The sequence below is a fragment of the Acinonyx jubatus genome, chromosome A3 (assembly GCF_027475565.1).
Source record: "Acinonyx jubatus isolate Ajub_Pintada_27869175 chromosome A3, VMU_Ajub_asm_v1.0, whole genome shotgun sequence".
In the NCBI taxonomy this organism is placed as follows: Eukaryota; Metazoa; Chordata; class Mammalia; order Carnivora; family Felidae; genus Acinonyx; species Acinonyx jubatus.
Window position 1 is genome coordinate 25062225 of NC_069388.1, and position 23861 is coordinate 25086085.

The 23861-nt window shown below is 39.7% G+C and overlaps 1 protein-coding gene and 1 non-coding gene across 6 annotated transcripts in view; one reads left to right on the top strand and one right to left on the bottom strand.

Annotated features, from left to right (window-relative positions):
* The window catches only part of CDK5RAP1 (CDK5 regulatory subunit associated protein 1), a 194940-nt gene that overhangs the window by 24379 nt on the left and 146700 nt on the right, over positions 1–23861 (top strand). For 2 of the 5 annotated variants that reach the window (XR_003423984.2, XR_008289143.1), the window contains exons 12-14: positions 1485–1634; positions 9155–9295; positions 12135–12294. Coding sequence is in view for 2 of the 5 variants with exons in the window: in XM_027069859.2 (XP_026925660.2) it covers positions 1485–1634; positions 9155–9295; positions 12135–12215 (372 nt within the window). In the remaining 3 variants the exon portion in view is untranslated. Of the gene's footprint in view, positions 1–845; positions 923–1484; positions 1635–9154; positions 9296–12134; positions 22893–23861 lie in introns of those variants that run through there. The other 3 variants (XM_027069859.2, XM_027069860.2, XR_008289144.1) reach the window with 2 other exon arrangements.
* Positions 6417–6555, bottom strand: LOC113602636 (small nucleolar RNA SNORA42/SNORA80 family). Its single transcript, XR_003424116.1, has one exon. It is a non-coding gene; the product is annotated as a small nucleolar RNA SNORA42/SNORA80 family (small nucleolar RNA).

Consider the following 23861-nt stretch of genomic DNA (forward strand, 5'->3'; position numbering starts at 1 on the left):
TGTAATGCTAGAGTTGGGAAATGGGTTTTCATTGTGTGGTGGAAGCATATCTTATGGGCATTGAATACGAGTGTTTACTCTGGGATCTAATTTCTAGGTTAGGATTAAGGTTATAAAGATTGAAGTCGTCTAGTGGATGAGAACAAGCACTCAAATTGTACCTTTGTACTCACTTAATAACTGTGTGATCTTGAGAAAGGTCCTTGGTCTTTTCACCTGTGAAATGAGAATAGTGCTTGGTAATGGTAAATGCACAATAGGGGCAAGTTGTTGTTAATAAGACAAAATAGAGTAAACCCATTCGCCATTTTCCTCTGTGGATTTGGTAGTTGTCTCAAAGGCCAGTTGGTTTAAATGTCCTCACTTGGATGTATAGGTTTTCCTCTTATTCCATACTTTTATCTAGCTCAGTGGTTCTCCCAACTGTGTTCTATAAGCTTGCGTACATAAAACCTTAAAAAATAGGTGTATACACACACATATACACACATGTATGCATGCCATGATTTTAAACAATTTAAAGGCTTTTCAAGGATAAATTTCCTTTTTTTATAGGTACTTTTTTTTTTTTTTTGAAATTTATTTATTTATTTTGAGAAAGAGAAAGAGAACCAGTCAGGGAGAGGCAGAGAGAGAGGGAGACAGAGGGTCTGAAGCAGGCTCTGTGTTGTGAAATGATGACCTGAGCTGAAGTTGGATGGTCAACTGACTGAGCCACCCAGGCGCCCCTAGGATAAATTTCCTTTTAAAAAATGTTTTGGACTAGGTAATATGAGCTCATTTTAAAAAATTCAAAAGCTCAAAATAGTATGCAATGAAAAGTTCTTGTTCTTCCTTCTTCCTAGGTTGCCTGGTTTTTCATTCCCTTCCCTGAAGGCCATCACTTAGGAATTTCTTCTGTAAACTTCCAGAGATATTTCATGTATTTATAAACATATTTATATGTTGATCTGTACCTTATTTTTTTTAGGAGTATGTTTTGGAAAGTAATCATATCAATACATATGGAATTATCACAGTCTTTTTACAGTAGTGCAGTATTCTGTTGTGTGGATAAAGCATAATTCATTTACTAACAACCTATTGGTAAATGTTTAGGTTGCTTTGCATCTTGTGTCTTATCTATAAACAGTGCTGCTGAGTAACCTGGTACATGAGTTATTTAGTATACGTTACATTTGTCTAAAGCTTATATTTGTATCCTATAAATACATCAAGAACAATTTTGAGTCTACAATTTTCATGTGCTAAATTTAGAATTTAACCCTTACAAAAATGTGACTTTATTGCATAGTAAACTTCTTGTCTTAGAATGCTCTTAGAGCTAGAGAACCCTCCTGGTGTGGCTTGGGTTCTTGTACATATGTCTGTAACTTACAAGTGGAATGAACCTGGTCCTCTGTACCTTAAGAATGGATTCAGTGGGGGGAAAAAAGGATTCTATGAGTCCTTGGTGACCTCCATCTCTCTTTTTATTTTTATAGAAAACCAGGGCATATCACAGGCTGAAAGATGATGTTCCAGAAGAGGTGAAATTAAGGCGTTTGGAGGAACTTATTACTGTCTTTCGAGAAGAAGCAACAAAAGCCAACATGGCCTCTGTGGGTTGTACCCAGCTAGTGCTGGTGGAGGGGGTAAGGTCATGTGTATATACATATATATTTTTGTGTTTTGTTTTTTAAAGTTTATTTTTGAGAGAGAAAGAGAGAAAGAAAGAGTGCATGCAGGGGAGTGGCAGAGAGAGAGAGGGAGAGAGAATCCCAAGCAGGCTCCACGCTGTCAGTGCAGGACCGGATGCTGAGCTTGAACCATGGCCTGAGCCCAGATCAAGAGGCACACCAATGTTTTTTGTGTTTTAAAACACAGTATGTCTCCCTTTTATTTAGATCATCTTTGATTTATCGGAGTTTTTGTAATTTTCAGTGTACAGGTCCTATATGTATGTATTTTGTTAGATTTATACCTAAGTGTCTTTTTTTTTTTTAAGCTATTTGCTCCAATAGCAAATAGCTAGTTGCTATTGTATTTTTAATTTCAGATGTTCATTATATTGTACAGAAATAATTGAATTTTGTATGTTTATCTTGTATTCTGTGACCTTGCTGAACTCAATAGTTCTAGGAGTTGTTTGGGCAGTTTCTTTGGGATTTTCTACATAGGTAATCATGTTTTTATGTTTTTTTTTCCTTCCTGATATTCCAAGCTTCCTTCTTTTATCTTTTCCTGTCTGTTTAGACAGCTTTTAGACACTCTGGCAGCAGATTCTCTGTTTTTCTTCATCTTAGAATGTCTTGATTTTTCCTTCATTCTGTTCTTTTTTTTTTTTTTTTTTTTTTTATTTTTGAGAGAGAGTGAGAGGGTGTGGGGGAGGGACAGAAAGAGAGAAGGGGACAGAGGATCCAAAGCGGGCTCTGTGCTAACAGTAGAGATGTGGGACTCAAACTCATGAACCATGAGATCATGACCCGAGCTGAAGTTGGCCACTTAACTGACTGAGCCACCCGGGCACCTCTCTCCTTCATTCTTAAAAGATATTTTTGTGCTTAGCAGCAGAAAGATTAAGGAAAAGTATGTCTGCTCCATCTTTCTGGAAGCAGTATCATATGTATGTTTCCAGAATCAGTTTGTCTGTAATCCTTCTTTTTTAATTTTTTAAAATGTTTATTTATCTATTTTGAGAGAGAGAGTGTGTGTGCATGCATGCATGTGAGTGGGGAAAGGGCAGAGAGAGAGAGAGGGAGGGAGAGAATCCCAAGCAGGCTCTGCACGGTCAGCACAGAGCCTGATGCGGGGCTCAATCTTAGAAACCATGAGATCATGACTTGAGCTGAAATCAAGAGTCAGACGCTTAAGCAACTGAACTATCCAGGTGCCCCAAGATCTTATTTATTTATTTATTTTTTAAGTAATCTCTACACCCAATGTGGGGCTCACCCACAACCCTGAGATCAAAAAGTTGTATGCTCTACCAACAGAGCCAGCCAGGCTTTTTTAAAAATCACATTTTTTAAAATCACATTTTTTAAAATCACATTTTCTTAGAAGTGTACTGTATTTCAGAAAGTTTGGGGTTCCTATAGGCATCTGTGGTCAAGCTGGGGAACCTAACCGTCAGAGCACTAAACACATGGAATAAGGGGTAAGTTTGGGAGCTGACCTTTTATGAAGCTACATGCTGCAGCTATTGGAGAGGAAGGGAAGGAGAGAGATGGGCTCTTTCTGTGACTCCTAAGTCCTGGATTGAGAAGAGAGAGTCCTGTTTCATGCCTTAGGATATGATAGCATCAAAGCCACCAATTACCTGGTATCTGTGTTTGTTAGGACTCTTTAGTAGTGAGTAACAGAAATTTCTTTAAGCCATTCAGCCTAAGCCAAAAAGAAATCTTCTTTTGTATAAGACTTCAGGGGTGTCTTGTAGAGCCCAAGGGCAGGAATACTGTAGGTGTCTAGAAAGGACTGTACCCAGTCTGGGAAGCCCTTCAGGCTTTCTTGGCTACTTAGAGCAGCTTTTCCTGCTTCCTCATCTTTGTTGCAGAGTGAGTACAGCAGCTGTGTAGTTCCTATGTTTACATGTTACGGTTCTCGTTATTCATGGGTCACAGTTGTGTCTCTCAGCCCCAGCTCAGATTTCCAGGACGGGTGCTTGGTCAGCTCATCTTGGGCTACGGGATCTTCCTGTGGTCTAGACCAGCAGTTGGCTGATGGTGATGCTGAGCTAGTGTAATACCCCAAAAGGTTTTTGCCTCACTAAATACCTTGTGATTTAGGGTGTCAGTTGTGATTCTGGAGATATGTACATGTCTATTAGCAGTCTACATTTTATCCAGTAAGAATTAGGTCTTGTTGTATTCCCAGCTCTCTTCACGGAGTCTGGCACAGAATAGCGTACTTATCTTTTGAATGAATGAATAAGTACTCAAAGTTTACTATTCTGTGTCCCTGACTTTATTAGCCTTGCAGCAAACCTGTCGTAACTAAATAAATCAAAACAAGATTCTTTCTTATGCGTCCAGCATAAGCCATGACTCGGGGTTAGAGAATAAATGGATTTTTCAGGGCTAGCAGTTGGGAGTCTTTACTTTCTCTTAGAGGAGACTTTCTTTCCTCTAGTCCTGGTTGGTTTAAAACATCAGGTTGCTATCTCCAGAGTGGCAGAGAAGTTGATGATAACTCATGTCTGCTGAGCATTTACTGTCTGCCAGGAACTGTGCACTTTATGTTGTTGGTACATTGAGTCCTACCACGGTTTTGGAGGTAGTGCTAATTATTAGTCCTTTTATGAGATGAAGAAACAGAGACTCAGAGAAGTGGAATAACTTTCTGAAGGTCATACAGCTTGTGTGGCAGAGCCAGAATTTGACTCAGGGCTATTTCGTTCCAGAACCTCTAAACAACAGCCTTCCCCCTTTTTTAATTATGGGGAATTTAAAACATATATGGGTATAGAGAGAACAGTATAATGAATGCCCACATACCCATTAACCAACCTCAACAACTGTCAATACAGTGTTAATTAATCATGGCTAATCTTTTTTCATCTTTACTGTCCCCATTGGATTGTTATTTTCTTTTAAACCTTTTGCTTTTATTTATTTTTGTTTATTTACCTATTTGGACAGAGAAAGTGTGTGTGAGCAGGGGAGGGGCAGAGACAGAGGGAGAGAGAGAGAATTTAGCCACCTAGGTGCACTGATTTTTTTTTTTTAAGTTTATTTATTTACTTAGAGAGACAGAGAGCCCAACCATGAGTTGGGGAAGGGCAGAGAGAGAGGGAGTGAGAGAATCCCCAAGCAGGCTCTGTGCTGTTGGTGCAGAGCCTGACGTGGGGCTTGAACCCACGAACCATGAAATCACCACAATCAAGAGTCTGAGGTCTAACCAACTGAGCCACCCAGGTGCCCCCCCTTCCCCCAATTTGGATTGTTTTGAAGCAAGTACCTTATACTTATACATCATATTATACATATACATTGCGTTTTGTCAGTAAATATTTCAGTATATATCTCTCTAAAAGAGAAGGACTCTAAGAAAAAAACCCAACATTAGGCTATTATCATATCTGAAATAATCGATAATTGTTTGTTAATATTGTCAGATATTTACTCAGTGTTCCAATTTCCCTTTTTGTTTCATAAATGTTCTTTTATGGTTGGTTCAAATCATGGAATCATGCTGTCTTTTTAAAAATTTATTATAAAACAATCATAAGCTTACAGAAAAGTTGCAATAGAGTACCAAGAATTTTTTTTCCTTGACTCATTTGGGAGTTAGTTGCTGACCCGATGATTCCCTCACCTCCCCTCTAATACTGTAATATATATCTCTCTCTTATAAATAGGGACATTCTCCTACATAACTGTAGTGCAACCACCAGATCAGGAAATTTACCTTGTTAGATTTCTGCGATCTAGTCCCCCCACCCTGTTTAAGTTTCTCCAGTTGTCACAGAACTGCCCTTTATAGGAAAAAGAGTTTGTTCGGTATCATATGTTGCATTAATTTCATGTCTGTCTGGTCTCCTTCAGTCTAGAAAAGTTCCTCAGTCTTTCTTTGACTTTCACAATCTTGACACTTGATGATTACAAGCCAGTTATTTATTTACTTAAGTTTTTAAATTTATTTTGAGAGAGAGAGTGAGAATGTGTATGCTCACATGAGCAGAGGAGGGGCAGAGAGAGAGGGAGAGAGAGAGAATCCCAAGCAGGCTCTGTATTGTCAGCATGGAGCCCAATGTGGGGCCCAAACTCACGAACTGTGAGATGATGTCCTGAGCTGAAATCAAGAGTTTGACGCTCAACCCACTGAGGCACCCGGGTGCCCCTATGGGCCAGTTATTTTGTAGAATATTCCTTAATTTGAGTTCGTCTGAAGTTTCCCTGTGGTAAGATTGAGGTTATGTATTTTTAGGCCGGAATGTTAGAGAAATGTGTTCTTATTTGTGTCCTGGGTGGTGTACGGTTTTGCTGGTCTCATTGCTGGTGATGTTAATTTTAAGCATCTCGTTTTGAACGTTTTGTTAAGGTTGTGTCTGCTAAGCTTGTTGACTGTAAAGGTGCTCGTTTTCCTTTTGTAACTAGTAAGTGTTTTGTAGGGAGATAGTGGGAAATCTTTTTAAATCTTACCTGACTGCCGTTTCCCTAAAGTAGTAATTAGTTTAAGAACTAAACTCCTTCCTCTGTCTTTGGTTACTGAAGAACATAGCATGACGTTGGAGCTTGATTTTCTAAGAACAGATTACCTTTTGGATTGTCTCTGGCCAATTGTTTTAACCCCAGACAGGCCATCACCTAGCATGTATAATGTAAGACCCTTAAAATAATATACTTCTATCCTTTTTTTCCCCTTTTGTGCTATCGTTGTCATAGATTTTTACTTCTGTGTCCCAAAACACGTTGATATTTTTGCTTTGAATAATCAACTGTAGAGCCCCCGTCAGTGTTCACAGCCCATCAGTCAGGAGGCAGGGCAGTGGTTCAGGGCTGCACACTCCTCTGGTGCGGGTACGCTGTGAGAGGCCCACAGAGAAGGGCCCACCATCAGTCGATCACCATGTACAATACTCAGTTGCTTTAAAAAAAAAACTTTTTTAAAAACAAGAAAAAACTCTTTCCTGTGTCCCCACTTAATTATTGCTTCTGTCGTTCTGCATTCCTTGTGTACATTCAGGTTTCTGTCTGGTATCATTATCTTTATGCTTGACAAACTTCTTTGAACATTTCTTATAATGCAGATCTTTTTGTGATGAATCCTCTCAGCTGTCGTTTGTCTGAAAAAAATGTCTTTTCACTTTAAAAAATATTTTTTCATTAGGTATGAAATTTTAAGTTGATGTTTTAAAGGTATCATTCTGTTGTTTTCTGACTTACGTGGTTCTGACAAGAAGTTTGCAATCATCCTTCTCTTTCTTCCTGTGTACATAAAATTCCTTTTTTCTCTGGCTGCTTTTTAAAGATATTTACTTTATCACTGTTTTTAGAAATTTGATGTGTCTTGGCATGGCTTTCTTTGTGTTTATCCCTTTGTGTTTTCTTTGGGATTTGTTGAGGCTTCTTAGTTTGTGAATTTATAATTTTCATCAAATTTGGAAAATTTTCATCTATTATCTTTCAGATATATATCTTTTTAAGTTTATTTATTTATTTTGAGAGGGGAGGGGGAGCAGAGAGAGAGAGGGAGAAAGAGAATCCCAAGCAGGCTCTGTGCTGTCAGGGCAGAGACCGATGTGGGGCTCGATCCCACAAACCATGAGATCGTGACCGGAGTCGAAACCAAGAGTCGAATGCTTAACCAGCTGAGCCACCCAGGTGCTCCTTCAGATATTTTTTCTGTACTCCTCCTGCTTCCTGCCACCCACCCCCCACTGCTTCTCCTCTCCTTCCATGACTCCAGTTACATATATGGCCAACCACTTATAAAAAGGTTTTTCTGTAGGTCATTGAGGTGGTTCATTTTTTTCTGCTTTTTATACCTCTGTGCTTTGTTTTGGATAGTTTCTTTGGCTCTGTCTTCAGGTTCACTATTTGTGTAATCTGCTATTACCTATTGAATTTTTAATTTTAGATATTATATTTTTGGTCTGTATAAGGTCCATTTAGTTCTTTTCAAATACCTTCTATTTGTCTCCTGTATTCTTGTTTTCCTTTGAAACTTAATTTCCTTTGAATGTAATCATAAAAACTGGTTTATTATTTTTGTGATAATTCCATCATTGCTATCATTTCTTGGTCTGTTTCTTTTGATAAACTTTTCTCCTATTATAGGTAACATTTTTTGCTTCTGGGCATATCCACTGATTTTTGATGGGACATTTAACATCGTGATACTAATTTTTAAGGTCTGGATTTTGTGTTGGGCTTTGTTCTGATAGGTGATTTTGTTACCTGCAGTTCAGTTTGATCCTGTCAGGGCTCGATTTCAGGTTTTGTTAGGAAAGCTTTTTTATCCCAGGAATAGTTTAGCCTCATTGCTAAGGGGTGGCTTTCTGGAATTAGTACTGCATGTCCCAAGGAATCAATGAGGACTGCCATTAATTGTGATTGTGATAAGTTGTGATTCCCAGCCCTGCATGAGCTCTGGAAACACATCTGCTGACGGTTCCCCGGTTACTTTTTTTGCCTGACTTTGTGGAGTTTCACTGTGATAAACATTCAGCAAAGACTCAAGGGATCCCTGTGCATGTTTCTGTAGCTCTTTTTCTGCTTAGCTCCCTCGTCTTTAGAACTTGCTCCACAATTCCTATCTATTGCAGGCTCCCTGAACTCTGATGTCTTTTTCCTAAATCCAGAGAGAGCCACTATGGTGTGCCTCAAGATCTTCCTGCCTGCTTGGCATACCCTGGTCTGACACATGCCTTCTGGCAAAACACAAGGGTGATTGGAGGGCTCATCTCATTTGTTTTCCTTTTCTTGGCTTCACAGTCTTGCACAGTCTGTTGTTCAGTATCTGAAAATTGCGATTTCATATATTTTGTCCAGTTTCTATTTAAGGCCAGAGAATAAATTTGATTCTTGACATTTCATCATGGCTGGAAGAGAAAAACTTGTATATGTTCTAGAAGTTAATACCATCATACTGGTTTTATTATTGTCCTGACCCTGTCTTCTGTATGTTGTGATGGAGACTCTGGCTTCATGTCTGCCTGTTCATTAACGGCAAGTTAACCTAGGCCAAACAACCCCAGAACATTCCTGAGTGGTTACTATGAGACCAGATAAAGTGAAAGTCAGGTTGTTAAGTGTATCACCCATGTGTTCTTGCTTTTAGGACTACTGGAAGTCCATTCCTAAGGAAGGTAATTCTGCAATGAAAGACTGAGTCATTTATTAACAGATAGTTAGCAAAATTTATGGAGTCTCTCTAGTGTGCCATGCGCTGTCCTTGTTGCTGAGCAGCAGTAAACATGTAGTCTTTTTTTTTTTTAAAGTAATCTCTACATTCAACATGGGGTTCGAACTCAGAACCCCCAGATCAAGAGTTGCATATTCCACCAACTGAGCCAGCCAGGTGCCCCTTTGTAGTCTTAAGTAATTCCTTGATTAAGGAATGCTCTTTGAGTAAAACCCTTAGGGTTCTGAGACAGAGAAGGTATAATTTCTGCCGTCTGAGAACTGATAACTGTGACAGATTCATAAACTCTCTTCTCTTCTTTTTGCAGCACAGTAAACGCTCTGCCACTGACCTGTCTGGCCGGAATGATGGAAACCTTAAAGTGATCTTCCCTAATGTAGAGATTGAGGATGTTTCTAACTCTGGGGTCAGGGTTAGAGCTCAGCCTGGGGACTATGTGCTGGTGAAGGTAAGGTGTCCTTTTGGGCTTTTGGCCTGCGTTGTGAGATGGATGCTGGGTTGGATAATTTGGGGGAGTGAAATTTCTTCCAGGAGAAATTTTTTTTTTTTGTGAGAGAGTGTAAGTGAGCGAGGGGCAGAAAGAGAGAAAGAGAGAGAATCCCGGGAGGGAGAGAGAGAGGGAGAGAAAGAAGCAGGGCTCACCTGAAGCGGGGCTGGAACTCATGAACTGTGTGATCATGACCTGAACCAAAGTCAGATGCCTAACTGAGCCATGCAGGCACTCCCAGGAGAAATTCTTTAGTAAAATAAAAATCTCTTCTCAGTCTGAACATTGAAAGGGCACCTTGAGTTGAATTAAAAAAAAAAAATAATTTTTTTTAATGTTTTTTTATTTATTTTTGAGACAGAGCATGAGCAGGGGAGGGGCAGAGAGAGAGAGACACACAGAATCTGAAGCAGCCTCCAGGCTCTGAGCAAGCTGTTGGCACAGAGCCGGATGTGGAGCTCGAACCCATGAACCATGAGATCATGACCCGAGCTGAAGTCGGATGCTCAACTGACTGAGCCACCCGGGCGCCCTTAGAATGAATTCGTTACTACACCTTTCTTCTTTTCAGGCCCTTCCCATCCCAGTAAATGGCACACTCAGTTGCTCAAGCCAAAAATACAGGACATGTCCTAGATACTCAACTTTCCTGTACATCTGTTTCAGCTCACTTCTGGAATATATCTTAGACCTACTCATTTCTTTCCATCTCCAAGCCACCATCATTTCTTGGCTGGGAGATTTCAGTAGGCTTCTTATGATTTTTTGCTTCTGTATTTTAAAGATGAATTATTTTATTGAAGCATGTCATAAATGTAGAAAACTGCCCATATTATATACTTGATGAATTATCACAAAGTGACCCTATCCATGTAACTACCACCCAGATCAAGAAATAGAATATTTTCAGAACTTCAGAGACCCTCATGTTCCTACTAGTTACTTCTCTTCCCTACATTCTAATTTCTGATACCGTTGTTCAGCTTTGCCTTTTTTTAAAAAATTTTTAAAAAATATTTATTTATTTTTGGGAGACAGTACAAGCAGGGGAGGGGCAGAGGGAGAGGGAGACACAGAATCTGAAGCAGGCTCCAGGCTCTGTCTGAGCTCCGAGCTGTCGGCACAGAGGCTGATGCAAGGCTTGAACCGATGAAGCGTGGGATCATGATCTGGGCCAAAGTTGGACGTTTAACCAACTGAGCTGCCCAGACGCCCCTGCCTATTTTTAATTGTTATAAAATTGAATCATACAGTGTGTAGTTTTGGTGCTTGTCTTCTTTTCCTCAGTCTTATGTTGTGCAGTACATTTGTGATTATATATATCCATATTGTATGAATGTACCCACAATTTGCTTATGCATTTTACTGTTGATGGTCATTTTGGTTGTTTCCATTTTAGAGCTGTTATGAATCGAATTGCTGAGAATATTTCTGTACATGTGTTTTTGTGCACATATGTATTCATTTCTGATGGGTATATGGCTTAGAATTGCTGGGTCATAGGGTGTATGATAGAACTAGCCAAAAGTAATTGTACCCTATTGCACTCCCACCAGCAGTGCATGAGAATTCCTAAGGCTTTAGATTCCCCACTTCCATTCTTTTTTTTTTTTTTTTTAATTTTTTTTAATGTTTATTTTTAAGAGAGAGACAGAGACAGAGTATGAGACAGAGTGCACGAGCAGGGGAGGGGCAGAGAGCCCCTCTGAGCACACTCAGTTGCTCAAGCCAAAGATACAAGCCCAATGTGGGGCTCGAACTCACAAACCTTGAGACCATGACCTGAGCCAAACTCGGATGGTCAACCAACTGAGCCACCCAGGCTCCCCTCCCCACTTGCATTCTTGCCCTCCTCTAGTCTGTCTGCATTACGGTAGTCATGGTCGCTGGGGTCTTTCTAAATCAGATCACTCATTCCTCTGCTTAAGCCCTCTAGTGGCTTCTCATTGGAGCCAGCATGAAATGCACCATGTCTAAGGCTTTATATGATCTGTCCCACCCACCTTTCTAACCTCATGTCCCCTCTACTCTTCTTACTTCTCTCTTCTCCAGCCTTGGTGTCCTCTTTTTTGCCCTTCAGACCAAGTTCTAGTGAGAGGCTTTGCACATGTGTTGTTTGGGAGACTCTTGATTTTTACATGACTGCCATCTTTTTAACTTTCAGTTTCTCTCTGAACTGTCACCTCCTTGAGAGGCCTTCTCCTTAGGGAAGCTAAAGCAGGTTCCCTCTGCTTGCTCTTGTCATTATTTATTACATTAGCCCATTTTATCATCATAACACTTTTCAGTGCGTGTTGTCATCTTTGTTTACATATTTGTTTTCAGTCTTCTCTTGAAATCTCCTTTGGGGCCACATGCGTTCAGCTCCCAGGGAGGAAAAACAGCTTTTCTCACCAAATTTGGGCCATAAATATCTTAAGGAAGAATTTGCCTGGTAAGCCTGGATCAAAGCTTGTCCCTGTGGTTAGTTAGGAGGACAGGATCTGTGATGGGCAGCCCACACCAGAAACTCATGGTTGGTGCTGGAGAAGAGCCATCCATCTCCCAAGAGAAAAGGGAGAAGTAGCAGTTTGGACCTGAACTAATTTAGACTTCTTCAATGATAGGTATTACCATTGCATTAGATGTTAGATATCTTTTCCTTCCAGGATTGGGGGCACATGGGAACCATGCAGTCTCTGTTGGCCTGACACCACCTCCATTAGATCTCTATTGGTGGCCTCTCCTCTGGAGGCTCCACATTAAGTCTCTCAAGTGCAGTCCTGCTTACTTTGTCTTCTCCTGACTGATTTTCTTTCAGATTACGTCCACCAGCTCTCAGACACTTAAAGGACATGTTCTCTGCAGGACCACCCTGAAGGACTCCTCAGCATATTGCTGACCTGAGTGGATGGCCTTAGAGTTGACATGGGCTGTCCTTCTGACAAGAAGGGAGATAGGACTGGTCACTAAAGAAAGAGGTAATGACGCTCTGGAGACAAGCTGCAAGTGGTGAAGCAACTTCATGTCAAATGGAAAATGTGTCTCTTTGCTGTTATGTGAACAGCTCTTATAGTCATTAAATTTACCACAAGTAAAGTGGTTCCTTTGTCTCTCTTCTTTTACTTCACTTTTGTCTTGGTTAGTGTTTCTGGGATTTTCCCTACAGTCTGTTCTGTTTTAAGTGTTTCCCAACCTAGTTCTTGCTGTGGATACTGCTAACCTCTCTGATTTTGTACCCTGGGCCCTAGGAGTTAGAGACTGAAGGAGGGGAAGATGGAGGGAACTCTTCAGGAAAAACTGCTCTAGATCTTTCTAATATTTCGGTTTAATGAATTGACTCAGCTGCCTATGTCCTTACTTTATTCTCATATTTTACCTGAGGATTTCCCTCATGGACCTTTTTTTTCTGCCTGTCAGTTCATTCTTTGCCCTTAGGTCTGGCATCACTTGGGTTGTTTTTGTTTTCTGATTTTTTATAGTATGGTTTTATTTTATTATTTTATTATTTATTTCTTTTTGTTTTTATGTTATTTTATGTTTTTGTTTTAATTCCGTTTAGTTAACTGTTATATATTAACTAATGTTAGTTTCAGGTGTACAATGTAATGAATCAACACTTACATACATTTTTCTGTGTTCATCACAAGTGTACTCCTTAATCTCCATCACCTATTTAATCCATCCCCCTACTGCTTCCCCTCTGGTAGCCATCAGTTCTCTATAATTAAGAGTCTTTTTTTTTTTTTTTTTTGATATGTCTCTTTTATTTTATTCCCTTTACTTGTTTTGTTCCTTAAATTCTGCCCATGAATGAAATCATACAGTATTTGTCTTTCTTTGACTGACTTATTTCACTGAGCGTAATACTTTCTAGCTCCATCCATCTCGTTGCAAATGGCAAGATTTTATTCTTTTTTATGGCTGAACAATATCCCATTGTATGTGTATGCATGTATATATATACACATACACATACCACATCTTCTTTATCCATTTATCAATCAATGGATGCTTGGGCTGCTTCTGTATCTTGGCTATTGTAAATAATGCTGCTATAAACATAGGGGTGTATATATCCCTTTGAATTACTGTTCTTGTATTCTTTGGGTAAATACCTAGTAGTATAATTGCTGGATCATAAGGTAGTTATGCTTTTTTAAAGTTTTTATTTATTTATTTTGAGAGAGAAAGCACGAGCAGGGAAGGGGCAGAAAGAGAGGAGAGAGCAAGAATCCCAAGCAGCCTCCACACTGCCAGCATGGAGCCTGATGCAGGGCTCAGACTCCTGAACCATGAGATCATGACCTGATCTGAAGTTGGACGCTTAACCAACTGAGCCACCATGCTCAGGTAGTTACATTTTTAACCCTTTTTTTTAAAGTTTATTTATTTTGAGAGAGAGCACAAGTGGAAGAGAGGCAGAGAGAGGGAGAGAGAGAATCCTAAACAGGCTGTGTGCTGTGAACATGGAGCCCGATGTGGGGCTCGATCTCACAAACTGTGAGATCACGACCTGAGCCAAAATCAAGAGTCAGATGATTAACCAACTAAACCACCCAGGCGCCCCTGTTTTTAACTTTCTGAGGAACCTCTATACTGTTGTCCACAGTGGCTGCACCAGTTTGTATTCCCACCAACAGTACATGAGTGTTCCTTTTTTTCCACATCTTCACCAACACCTGTTTCTTGAGTTTAGCCATTCTGACAGTCGTGAGGTGACATTTCATTATAGTTTTGATTTGCATTTCTCTGATGATAAGTGCTGATGAACATCTTGTGTCCATTTGTCATCTGTATGTCTTCTTTGGAAAAATGTCTATTCATGTCTTCTACCCATTTTTTAATTGGATTATTTGTTTTTTTGGGTGTTGAGTTTTATAAATTCTTTATGTATTTTGGATACTAATCCTTTACGTGTATGTCATTTGCAAATACCTTCTTTGATTCTCTAGATTGCCTTTCAGTTTTGTTGATTGTTTTCTTTGCTATGCAGAGGCTTTTTATTTTGATGTAGCCCCAATAGTTTATTTTTGATTTTGTTTCCCTTGCTTCAGGAGATATATCTAGAAAGAAGTTGCTACAGATGATGTCAAAGAAGACTGCCTGTGTTCTCTTTTAGGATTTTTATGGTTTCAAACCTCACATTTAGGTCTTTTCATCCATTAAAAAAAGCACAGCACAGAGCCTGACATGGGGCTCAAATACACGAACCATGAGATCATGACTTGAGCCAAAGTCAGATGCTTAACCAACTGAGCCACCAAGGCGCCCCATCATCCATTTTAAATTTATATTTGTGTGTGATGTAAGAAAGTGGTCCAGTTTCATTCTTTTGCATGCTGCTGTCCAGCTTTCCCAGCACCATTTGTTGAAGACACTGTCTTTTTTCCCATTGGACGTTCTTCCTGCTTTGTCAAAGATTAATTGACCATATAGTTGTGTAGTTGTGGGTTCATTTCTGGATTTCCTATTCAGTTCTATTGATCTATATGTCTATTTTTGTGCCAGTACTGTACTGTTTTGATTACTACGGCTTTGTAATATAACTTGAAGCCCAGAATTGTGATGCCTCCAGCTTTGTTTTCTTTTTCAAGGTTGCTTTGGCTATTTGGGTTGGTTGGTGGTTCCCTACAAATTTTAGGAGTGTTTGTTTTAGCTCCATAAAAAAAAAAAAAATGATGTTGGTGTTTTTTTGCCTTTCGAATTTTTTTTTCTTTTAGAGTTTACTTTCTATAATTTTTTTAATAATTTACATCCAAGTTAGTTAGCACATGGTGCAACGATGATTTCAGGAATAGATTCCTTAAGCCTCTTACCCATTTAGCCCATCCCTGCTCCCACAACCCCTCCAGCAACCCTCTGTTTGTACTCTATATTTAAGAATCTCTTATGTTTTGTCACCCTCCCTGTTTTTATATTATTTTTGCTTCCCTTCTGTTCATCTGTTTTGTATCTTAAAGTCCTCACATAAGTGAAGTCATATTTGTCTTTCTCTGACTAATGTTGCTTAGCGTAATACCCTCCAGTTTTATCCACGTAGTTGTGAATGGCAAGATTTCATTCTTTTTGATTGACGAGTAATACTCCATTGTATGTATATACCACATCTTCTTTATCCGTTCATCCATCGATGGACATTTGGGCTCTTTCCATGCTTTGGCTGGTGTTGATAGTGCTGCTATAAACATTGGGGTGCATGTTTCCCTTGGAAACAGCATACCTGTATCCCTTGGATAAATACCTAACAGTCCAATTGCTGGGTTGTAGGGTAGTTCTATTTTTAATTTTTTGAGGAACCTCCATACTATTTTCCAGAATGGCTGCCCCAGTTTGCATTCCCACCAACAATGCAAAAGAGATCCTCTTTCTCTGCATCCTCGCCAACATCTGTTGTTGCCTGAGTTGTTAATGTTAGCCATTCTGACATGTGTGAGGTGGTATTTCATTGTGGTTTTGATTTGTATTTCCCTGATGATGAGTGATATTGAGCATGTTTTCATGCATCAGTTGGCCATCTGGATGTCTTCTTTGGAGAGGTGCCTATTCATGTCTTTTGCCCATTTCTTCACTGGATTATTTGTGTTTTGGGTATTGAGTTTGATAAGTTCTTTATAGATTTTGGATACTAACCCTTTATCTGATATATCGTTTACAAATATCTTCTCCCGTTCTGTCAGTTGCCTTTTAGTTTTGCTGATTGTTTCCTATGCTGTGAAGAAGCTTTTTATTTTGATGAGGTCCCAATAGTTCTTTTTTGCTTTGGTTTTCCTTGCCTCTGGAGATGTGTTGAGTAAGAAGTTGCTGCAGCAGAAGTCAAAGAGGTTTTTGCCTGCTTTCTCCTCGAGGATTTTGATGACTTCTGTCTTAGGTTTAGGTCTTTCATCCATTTTGAATTTATTTTTGTGTATGGTGTAAGAGAGTGGTCCAGGGTCCTTTTTCTGCATGTCGCTGTCCAGTTTTCCCAGCACCATTTGCTGAAGAGACTGTCTTTATTACATTGGATATTCTTTCCTGCTTTGTCAAAGATTAGTTGGCCATATGTTTCTGGGTCCATTTCTGGATTCTCTGTTCTGTTCCATTGATCTGAGTGTCTGTTTTTGTGCCACTGTTGGTGTTTTGATAGGGATTGCTTATGTATAGAGTGCTTAGGGTAGTAGAGACATTTAACAATCTTTGTTCTTCCAAGCCATGAACATGGAATGTCTTTCCATTTCTTTGTGTCATTCAGTTTCTTTCATCAGTGTTTTACAGTTTTCAGAGTATAGGTCTTTCACCTCTTTGGTTAGGTTTATTTCTAGGTATCTTATATTGTTTTGGTGCATTTGTAAATGGGATTGATTCCTTAATTTCTCTTTCTCCTGCTTTGTTATTGGTGTATAGAAATGCAACAGATTTCTGTATGTTGATTTTGTATCTTGCAACTTTACTCAATGCGTTCATCAGTTCTAGCAGTTTTTTGGTGGAATCTTTGGGGTTTTCTATATAGAGTATCATGTCATCTGCAAGTAGTGAGAGTTTTATTTCTTACTGATGTAGATACCTTTATTTCTTCTTGTTGTCTGTTTGCTGTGGCTAGGACTTCCAGAAGTATGTTGAATAAAAGTGGCAAGAATAGATATCCTTGTCTAATTCCTGACCTCAGGGGAAAAGCTCTCAGTTTTTCCCCATTAAGGATGATATTAGCTGTGGGTTTTTCATATATGGCCTTTATTATGTTGAGGTATGTTCCCTCTAAACCTACTTTGTTAATGCTTTAATGCTTTGTGTAATGTACTTTGTCAAATGCTTTTTCTACATCTATTGAAAGGATTACATGGTTCTTAACCTTTCTCTGATTGATCTGATGTGTCATATTGATTGATTTGCAAATAGTCAATCATCCTGGCAGCCCAGGAATAAATTCCACTTGATTGTGATGGATGATTTGCTTCAGGTATTGTTGAATTCAGTTTGCTAGTATTTTGTTGAGAATTTTTGCATCTGTGTTCATCAGGAATATTGGCCTGTAGTTCTTTTTTTTTTTTTTTTAATTTTTTTAATGTTTATTCTTTGAGAGAGAAAGAGAACACGAGCAGGGGAGTTGCAGAGAGAGGGAGACACAGAATCTGAAGCAGGCTCCAGGCTCTGAGCTGTCAGCACAGAGCCCAACATAGGGTTCGAACTCAGGAACCGTGAGATCACGACCTGAGCCGAAGTTGGATGCTTGACCAACTGAGCCGCCCAGGCACCTCTGTAGTTCTCTTTTTTAATGGTGTTTTTATCTGGTTTTGGTTTCAAAGTAATAATGCTGGCCTCATAGAATGAATTTGGATGTTTTCCTTCCTTTTCTGTTTTGGAATGGTTTGAGAAGAATAGGTATTAACTCTTCTTCAAATGTTTGGTAGAATTCGCCTATGAAGCCATCTAGTCCAGGGCTTTGGTTTGTTGGGTTTTTTGATTACTGGGTCAGTTATTACTTGGAGTTTTTGAAATGTCATTACCTATTAGTAGGCACTGAGCATTCATTCTTGGACCATTCACTACCAACATTATGTCATTCTGTGGGTATCATGAAAAAAAACCTAAAAGATGTTAACATAGAATATTGGAGTCAGTCAAAGTAACTTGAGTAGTTATTTTTTTTTTTTTAAGTTTATTTTTTTATTTTGAGAGAGACAGAGCAGGGAAGGGGCAGAGAGAGAAAAAGGGAAAGAGAGAATCCCAAGCAGGTTCCATGTGCAATCAGCGTGCAGAGCCCGACACAGGGCTCAAATCCTGAAATCGTGAGATCATGACCTAGCTGAATCAAGAGTCAGTTGCTCAACTGACTGAGCCACCCAGGTGCCCCTTATTCTTCTGTGCCTTGGTTTTCTCATATGATGTAAGGCTAAAAAATGCTTATCTCAAATGAAGTTCAGTGAGATTATAACTTGTGAAGAGTTTAGCACTGCCTATGAAATAGTGAGTACTTATTACATGGGAATGATCATTGGAAGATTTTGCTTCTAAAAAAGACTGTATATTAGGGTATGTTGAGGCTTTTATTGCATGTCTGGCCATGATCTCATTTAGACCCTTTCCACTCACCTGCGTGACAGCCTTTGGGAACTCTTCCTCAGATGCTGGTTCCGCCCAGGAAGATTTGTTTCTGCTCGTAAGGTCCATTTATGGAGGAAAACATTTGTTATGGCTCTTCACCTCAGTTCTTTATTCAAAAGGCACTTTTTAAAAAGTTTTGAAATTTGAAATTTGACATATGAAGAAGTAAAATATACATACGATAAGTAATTCAAACAATACAATAGGTATCTATAATTGGTCAGCTTCCCTCCTGTCACTTTCTCCTAATCTAGATCCTTTTATGAAGGCCAGCACTGTCAGAAGGTAGAGGAGGGACACTAAAGAATCTTCCAAACTGAGAAGGCATTTTGACACTGGAAAATGAAGCAGGCCACTCTATACAGTTAACACCAAGTTTTATTCAGGGTAACTTACTGATGGGATTGGGCAGGTGACAGTCTAGGTATCGCATGGCTATTCTCTGCAAAGCCTGGACTTTAGCCCACAGATTTTATAGAGCGAGGGTTTGTGCAGAAGGCATCGTGATGAGGTCAAAGTGTCTGACACTTAACAGACCTCGTGTTGCCACCTGTGTGCCAGAAAGTGGGGGAAGAAACTGTGTTATCTCTACTAGTTACATAAACAATTTTAGGGAAGACCAGAACCAGCCTTGTCACATTCCAGTCCAGGCATAGATTAACCTCTAAGGGGCCTGGGAACATGCAGCCTTCAGGGAGGTCATCACGCAGACAGGAACAAGATAGGGGCCAAAGATGGAGTCAGTATTGTCAGCACTCCTAAAAGCACTTTTTTCATTTCCTGTTAAGTCTTTTCAGAAATAGTCTCTGTATATACAGTGATTAGTGTCTCTTTGTTTTTACACAATGTTTACATATAACACTATTGATAGCTTTATTGAGATAGGTGTAATTAACATACAACTGATATGCACATGTTGAATGTGTACAATTTTTTTAGTGTGTTTATTTTTGAGAGAGTGTGTGTATGCACGCATGCACGTATGAGCAGGTGAGGGGCAGAGAGAGAGGGAGACAGAGGATCTGAAGAGGGCTCTGTGCTGACAGCAGAGAGCCTGATGCATGACTCAAACTCACAAACTGTGAGATCATGACCTGAGCTGAAGTCGGACGTTTAACCGACTGAGCCACCCAGGAGCCCCTGAAAGGGTACAATTTGATAAGTTTTAACGTATACACCCATGAAACCATCCCTAAATCAAGAGAGTATATCCATCACCTCTGAAATTTTCTCCTATTTCTTTGTGGTCCGTCTCTCCAGTGATCCCTTATTCCCAAGCTACCATGGAATTTCTTCCATGTATTTTGACATGTTATATTTTTATTTCCATTAATTTCAAAATACTTTCCAATTTCCCTTTTGATTTCTTCTTTGACCCATGGGTTATTTAGAATAAGGTTCATTTACAGGGTGCCTGGGTGGCTCGGTTGGTTAAGTGTCTGACTGGCTCAGGTCATGATCTCACAGTTCATGGGTTTGAGCCCCATGTTGGGCTCTGCGGTGACAGCTCAGAGCCTGGAGCCCGCTTCAGTTTCTGTGTCTTCCTCTCTCTCTGCCCTCCCCCGCTCATGCTCTGTCTCTCTCTCTCTGTCAAAAATAAATAAACGTTAAAAAAAAAAAAAAGAATAAGTTTCATTTCCACATATTTGTGGGTTTTCCTGAGATCTTTATGTTGCTGATATGTAATTTAATTCCATTGTGGTCAGAGAATATACTTTGTCTTTAATCATTTGAATTTATTGAGATTTATTTAATAGCTCAGAAGATGATCTGTCTTGGTAAATGTTCACTGTACACTGGAGAAGAATATTCTATTGTTGGGTGTAGAGTTCTATAAATGTCAGTCAGTTTAGGTTGTTATTCAAGTCTATAATATCCTTGCTTGCTTCTATCCAGTTCTTCTATCAACTGTGGCTAAGAAGGTATTGACATTTTTGAAAATAATTATGTATTTCTCTCTTTTCCCCTTGTAATTCTGTCATTTTTTGCCTCATATATTTTGAAGCTCTATCAATAGGTGAATAAACATCAAGGATTTTTATGTTCCTTTGATTAATTGACTCCTTTATCATTATGAAATGATCTTCTTTATCCTTGGTAATTTTTTTTTTTTTTTTTAAGATTTTAATCTTACCTAATCTCTACATGAAGTGTGGGGCTCAAACTCACAATCCCAAGGTCAGGAGCTGCACGCTGCCCTGACTGAGCCAGCTAGACACCCCTCCCTGGTAATATTTTTTGCTTTAAAATCTACATTGTCTAATATTACCATAACCACTTTGGCTGATTTCCTCCCTTTATCCCTTTTTTTATTGAGATGTAATTCACATCCCATTAATTTCACCATTTTAAAGTATACGGTTCATTAGTTTTTAGTATATTCATAATTGTGACCATTTTTCATACTTTACTTATTACTGATGACCTTGACAGTTTTGAGGAGAACTGGTCAGATGCTTTATAGAGTGCCCCTCAGTTGGTTTGTCACATGCTTTTCTCATGATTAGACTGCAGTTACATGTTTGGGGGAGGAAGATTACAGAGATAAAGTACCGTTCTCGTCACATCATAAGTGTACATACTGTTAATATGACTTAACACTGTTCATGTTAACCTTGATCACCTGGCTTGAGGTAGTGTTTGTCAGGTTTCTTCATTGCAAAATTGCTGTCCTCCCTTTCTGCACTGTGCTCTTGGGACAAATGTCACTGTGCAGCTGAAACTTAACTAGTGGGAAGCTCTGCTCCACCTCCATGAGGGTGAAATAGCTATGTAAACCAGTTAGGGATTTTCTGCAGAGGAAATTGTGTGTTCTCCCCCCATTTATTTACTAAATTTATTTTTATCGGTATAGACTGCTGGATATTCATTTTGTACTTTGGGTTATAATCCAGTACCACTTTATTTTGTTGGTCCCATTGTTTCAGCTTTGGCAGCTCTTCCAGTTGCCCCTGTAACCCTTTGACATACTCCCATCATTGTGGTTTTCTTGAGCACTTTCTTACTTTCATTAATTAATAAGATGCTCCGGAGTCATCTTTTATATTTTCTTTCTAGTCTCTAGAAATTAGCTATTTCTCCAAGGGGTCCTGATTACTTTTATAGAGAATGGTATTAGAAACCAACATCTGGGTGGTTAGTTGCTATTGTGGCTGGGAAGGTTTTTGTTTTGTATGACCTCCCAGCTCTTCTAGAGCTGAGCCTGCTGATTTTTATAGTTCTAGGTCTTAAACTCCTCTGATGGTAAGAACTCGTCAAATTCAGCCCCTCTGGTTTTCATAGCCAAATATTATTGGGATTTGTCTTCCCAGTGTCCCTGTGTGGATTCCCCATGCCTGGGATGCCTGGTGTGAGGGTCTGTTTCTCTCCCCTCTCAGCACCCACACCTTCGTCATCCCTCCCTCCCATGGACAGTCCTGCAGGTCCATTTATCTCTCCACCATTTCTCTTCCCTTCCTACCCTCCTCATTGTGGCCTCTTCTCTGCATTTAGTTGTGGAGAGTCATTCTTCCAAGTCTTTGGGTCATTTTCTGGGTTATTTACACTGATGTGGGTGTTACCTAGTTGTATCTGTGGGATGAGGTAAGCTTAGGGTTCTCCCACTCTGCCATCTTCCCTGGAAGTCTCTGTTTTGTTTAGTTTCTGTTTAGAAGTCTCTGTTCTATTTTATTTTTTTTAACGTTTATTTTCAGAGAGAGAGAGAGACAGAGCACGCGCGTGAGCGCAGCACACAGATGCCCTAGTGGGTGAGGGGCAGAGAGAGTGGGAGAGAGGGAGAATCCCAGACAGGCTCTGTGCTTTCTGCACAGAGCTCACGAGATTGTGCCCTGAGCTGAAATCAAGAGTCCAGCACCCCACCACCTGAGCCACCTAGGCATCTCTAGAAGTCTTTGTTTCAGATGGAGTTGTGGCATTTAGTACATTCACAGTTTTGTGCAACCTCTGTCTAGTTCCAAAATATTTCCATCACTCCAAAATAAAACCCCATATCTGTTAGGCAGGTATGCTCCTTAGCCACTCCCTGCCTTCCTGGTAACTACCATTTTGCATTCTGTTTCTGTGGATTTACCTACTTTAAATATTTCACATATACTGAATTGTACAATATATGATGTTTTGTGCCTGGCTTTGTTCACTGAACATAATCTTTTCAAGGTTGATCCACATTGTAGCATGTATGAATACTTCATTCCTTTTTATGACTGAAGCATATTCCTTTGTGTGTGCATGCATCTGCGTGTGAGTGTGTGTATGTGTATACATACCACATTTGTTTATCCATTCATCTATAGATGAACATTTGAACATCTAAAATGTTGAGGGGCGCCTGGGTGGCTAAGTCGGTTAAGCGTCCGACTTCGGCTCAGGTCATGATCTCACGGCTCGTGAGTTCGAGCCCTGCGTCGGGCTCTGTGCTGACAGCTCAGAGCCTGGAGCCTGTTTCAGATTCTGTGTCTCCCTCTCTCTCTCTGCCCCTCCCCTGTTCATGCTCTGTCTCTCTCTGTCTCAAAAGTAAATGTTAAAAAAAAAAAAAAATTAAAAAATAAATAAATAAAATGTTGAGTTGTTCAGATGTTTTGGCCATTGTGAACAGTGGTGCCATGAACAGTCATGTACAACATTTGTTTGAATACCTGTTTTCATTTCTTTTGGATATATACCTAGGGGTGGAATTACTGAGTATATGTAAATTTTATGTTTAACTTTTTAAGGAACAGCCAACCTGTTTTCCATAGAGATTGAACCATTCCTACTTGTAATGCATGAGGGTTACGATTTCTCCATATACTCACCAGTGGTTGAAAGGTTTTTAAGTAGGGAGCGTGTGTTTTATAAAGATATTCACTATCTTATAATTTCATTGTTGTTTTATAAAGAGCACTCTGGCTGCCAGTTGGGGAATGGATTGTGGGTGGCAAGGGCTGAAGCAGGGAGACCAGTTGCCCTGGTGAAAGATGATGATGATGACTTGGACCAGGATGGTGATAGAAGCAAACAGATGAGAGGTGTTCTTGAGGCAGAATCCATAGGACTTGGTCTGTTGGTGAAAGAGAGAGGAATCAAAAATGATTCCACGTGTCTGACTAGGGAACCTGAGTGGATCATATTGCCATTTACCGAGATGGGATTGACTGTGGGAAGTATGGCCTGGGGAGAAATCAAGACCTAAGGTTTGGGCAAAAGGCTGAAGGTAATAATGTGATTTGGCCTTTATTTTATGGGGTGCTGCTCCTTGCTGTGAGGTGAGTCCTGAATCTGGCCCTGCTTCCCCTATCTGTCTTTGTGTCCACAATCTGAGTTCTTTTGGTTCCAGAACAGACACAGCACAAGCCATAGTCTTTGCCTGGTGTAGAGATCACAGTGATGTTTCTCAGTATCCTTCTTCTTTACTTTTCTGGCATTCTTTGTACTTATTGGTCTCCTTAAAAGGAGCTTGGCTTAGCTTTCCTCTCACAGCCACTTGGCA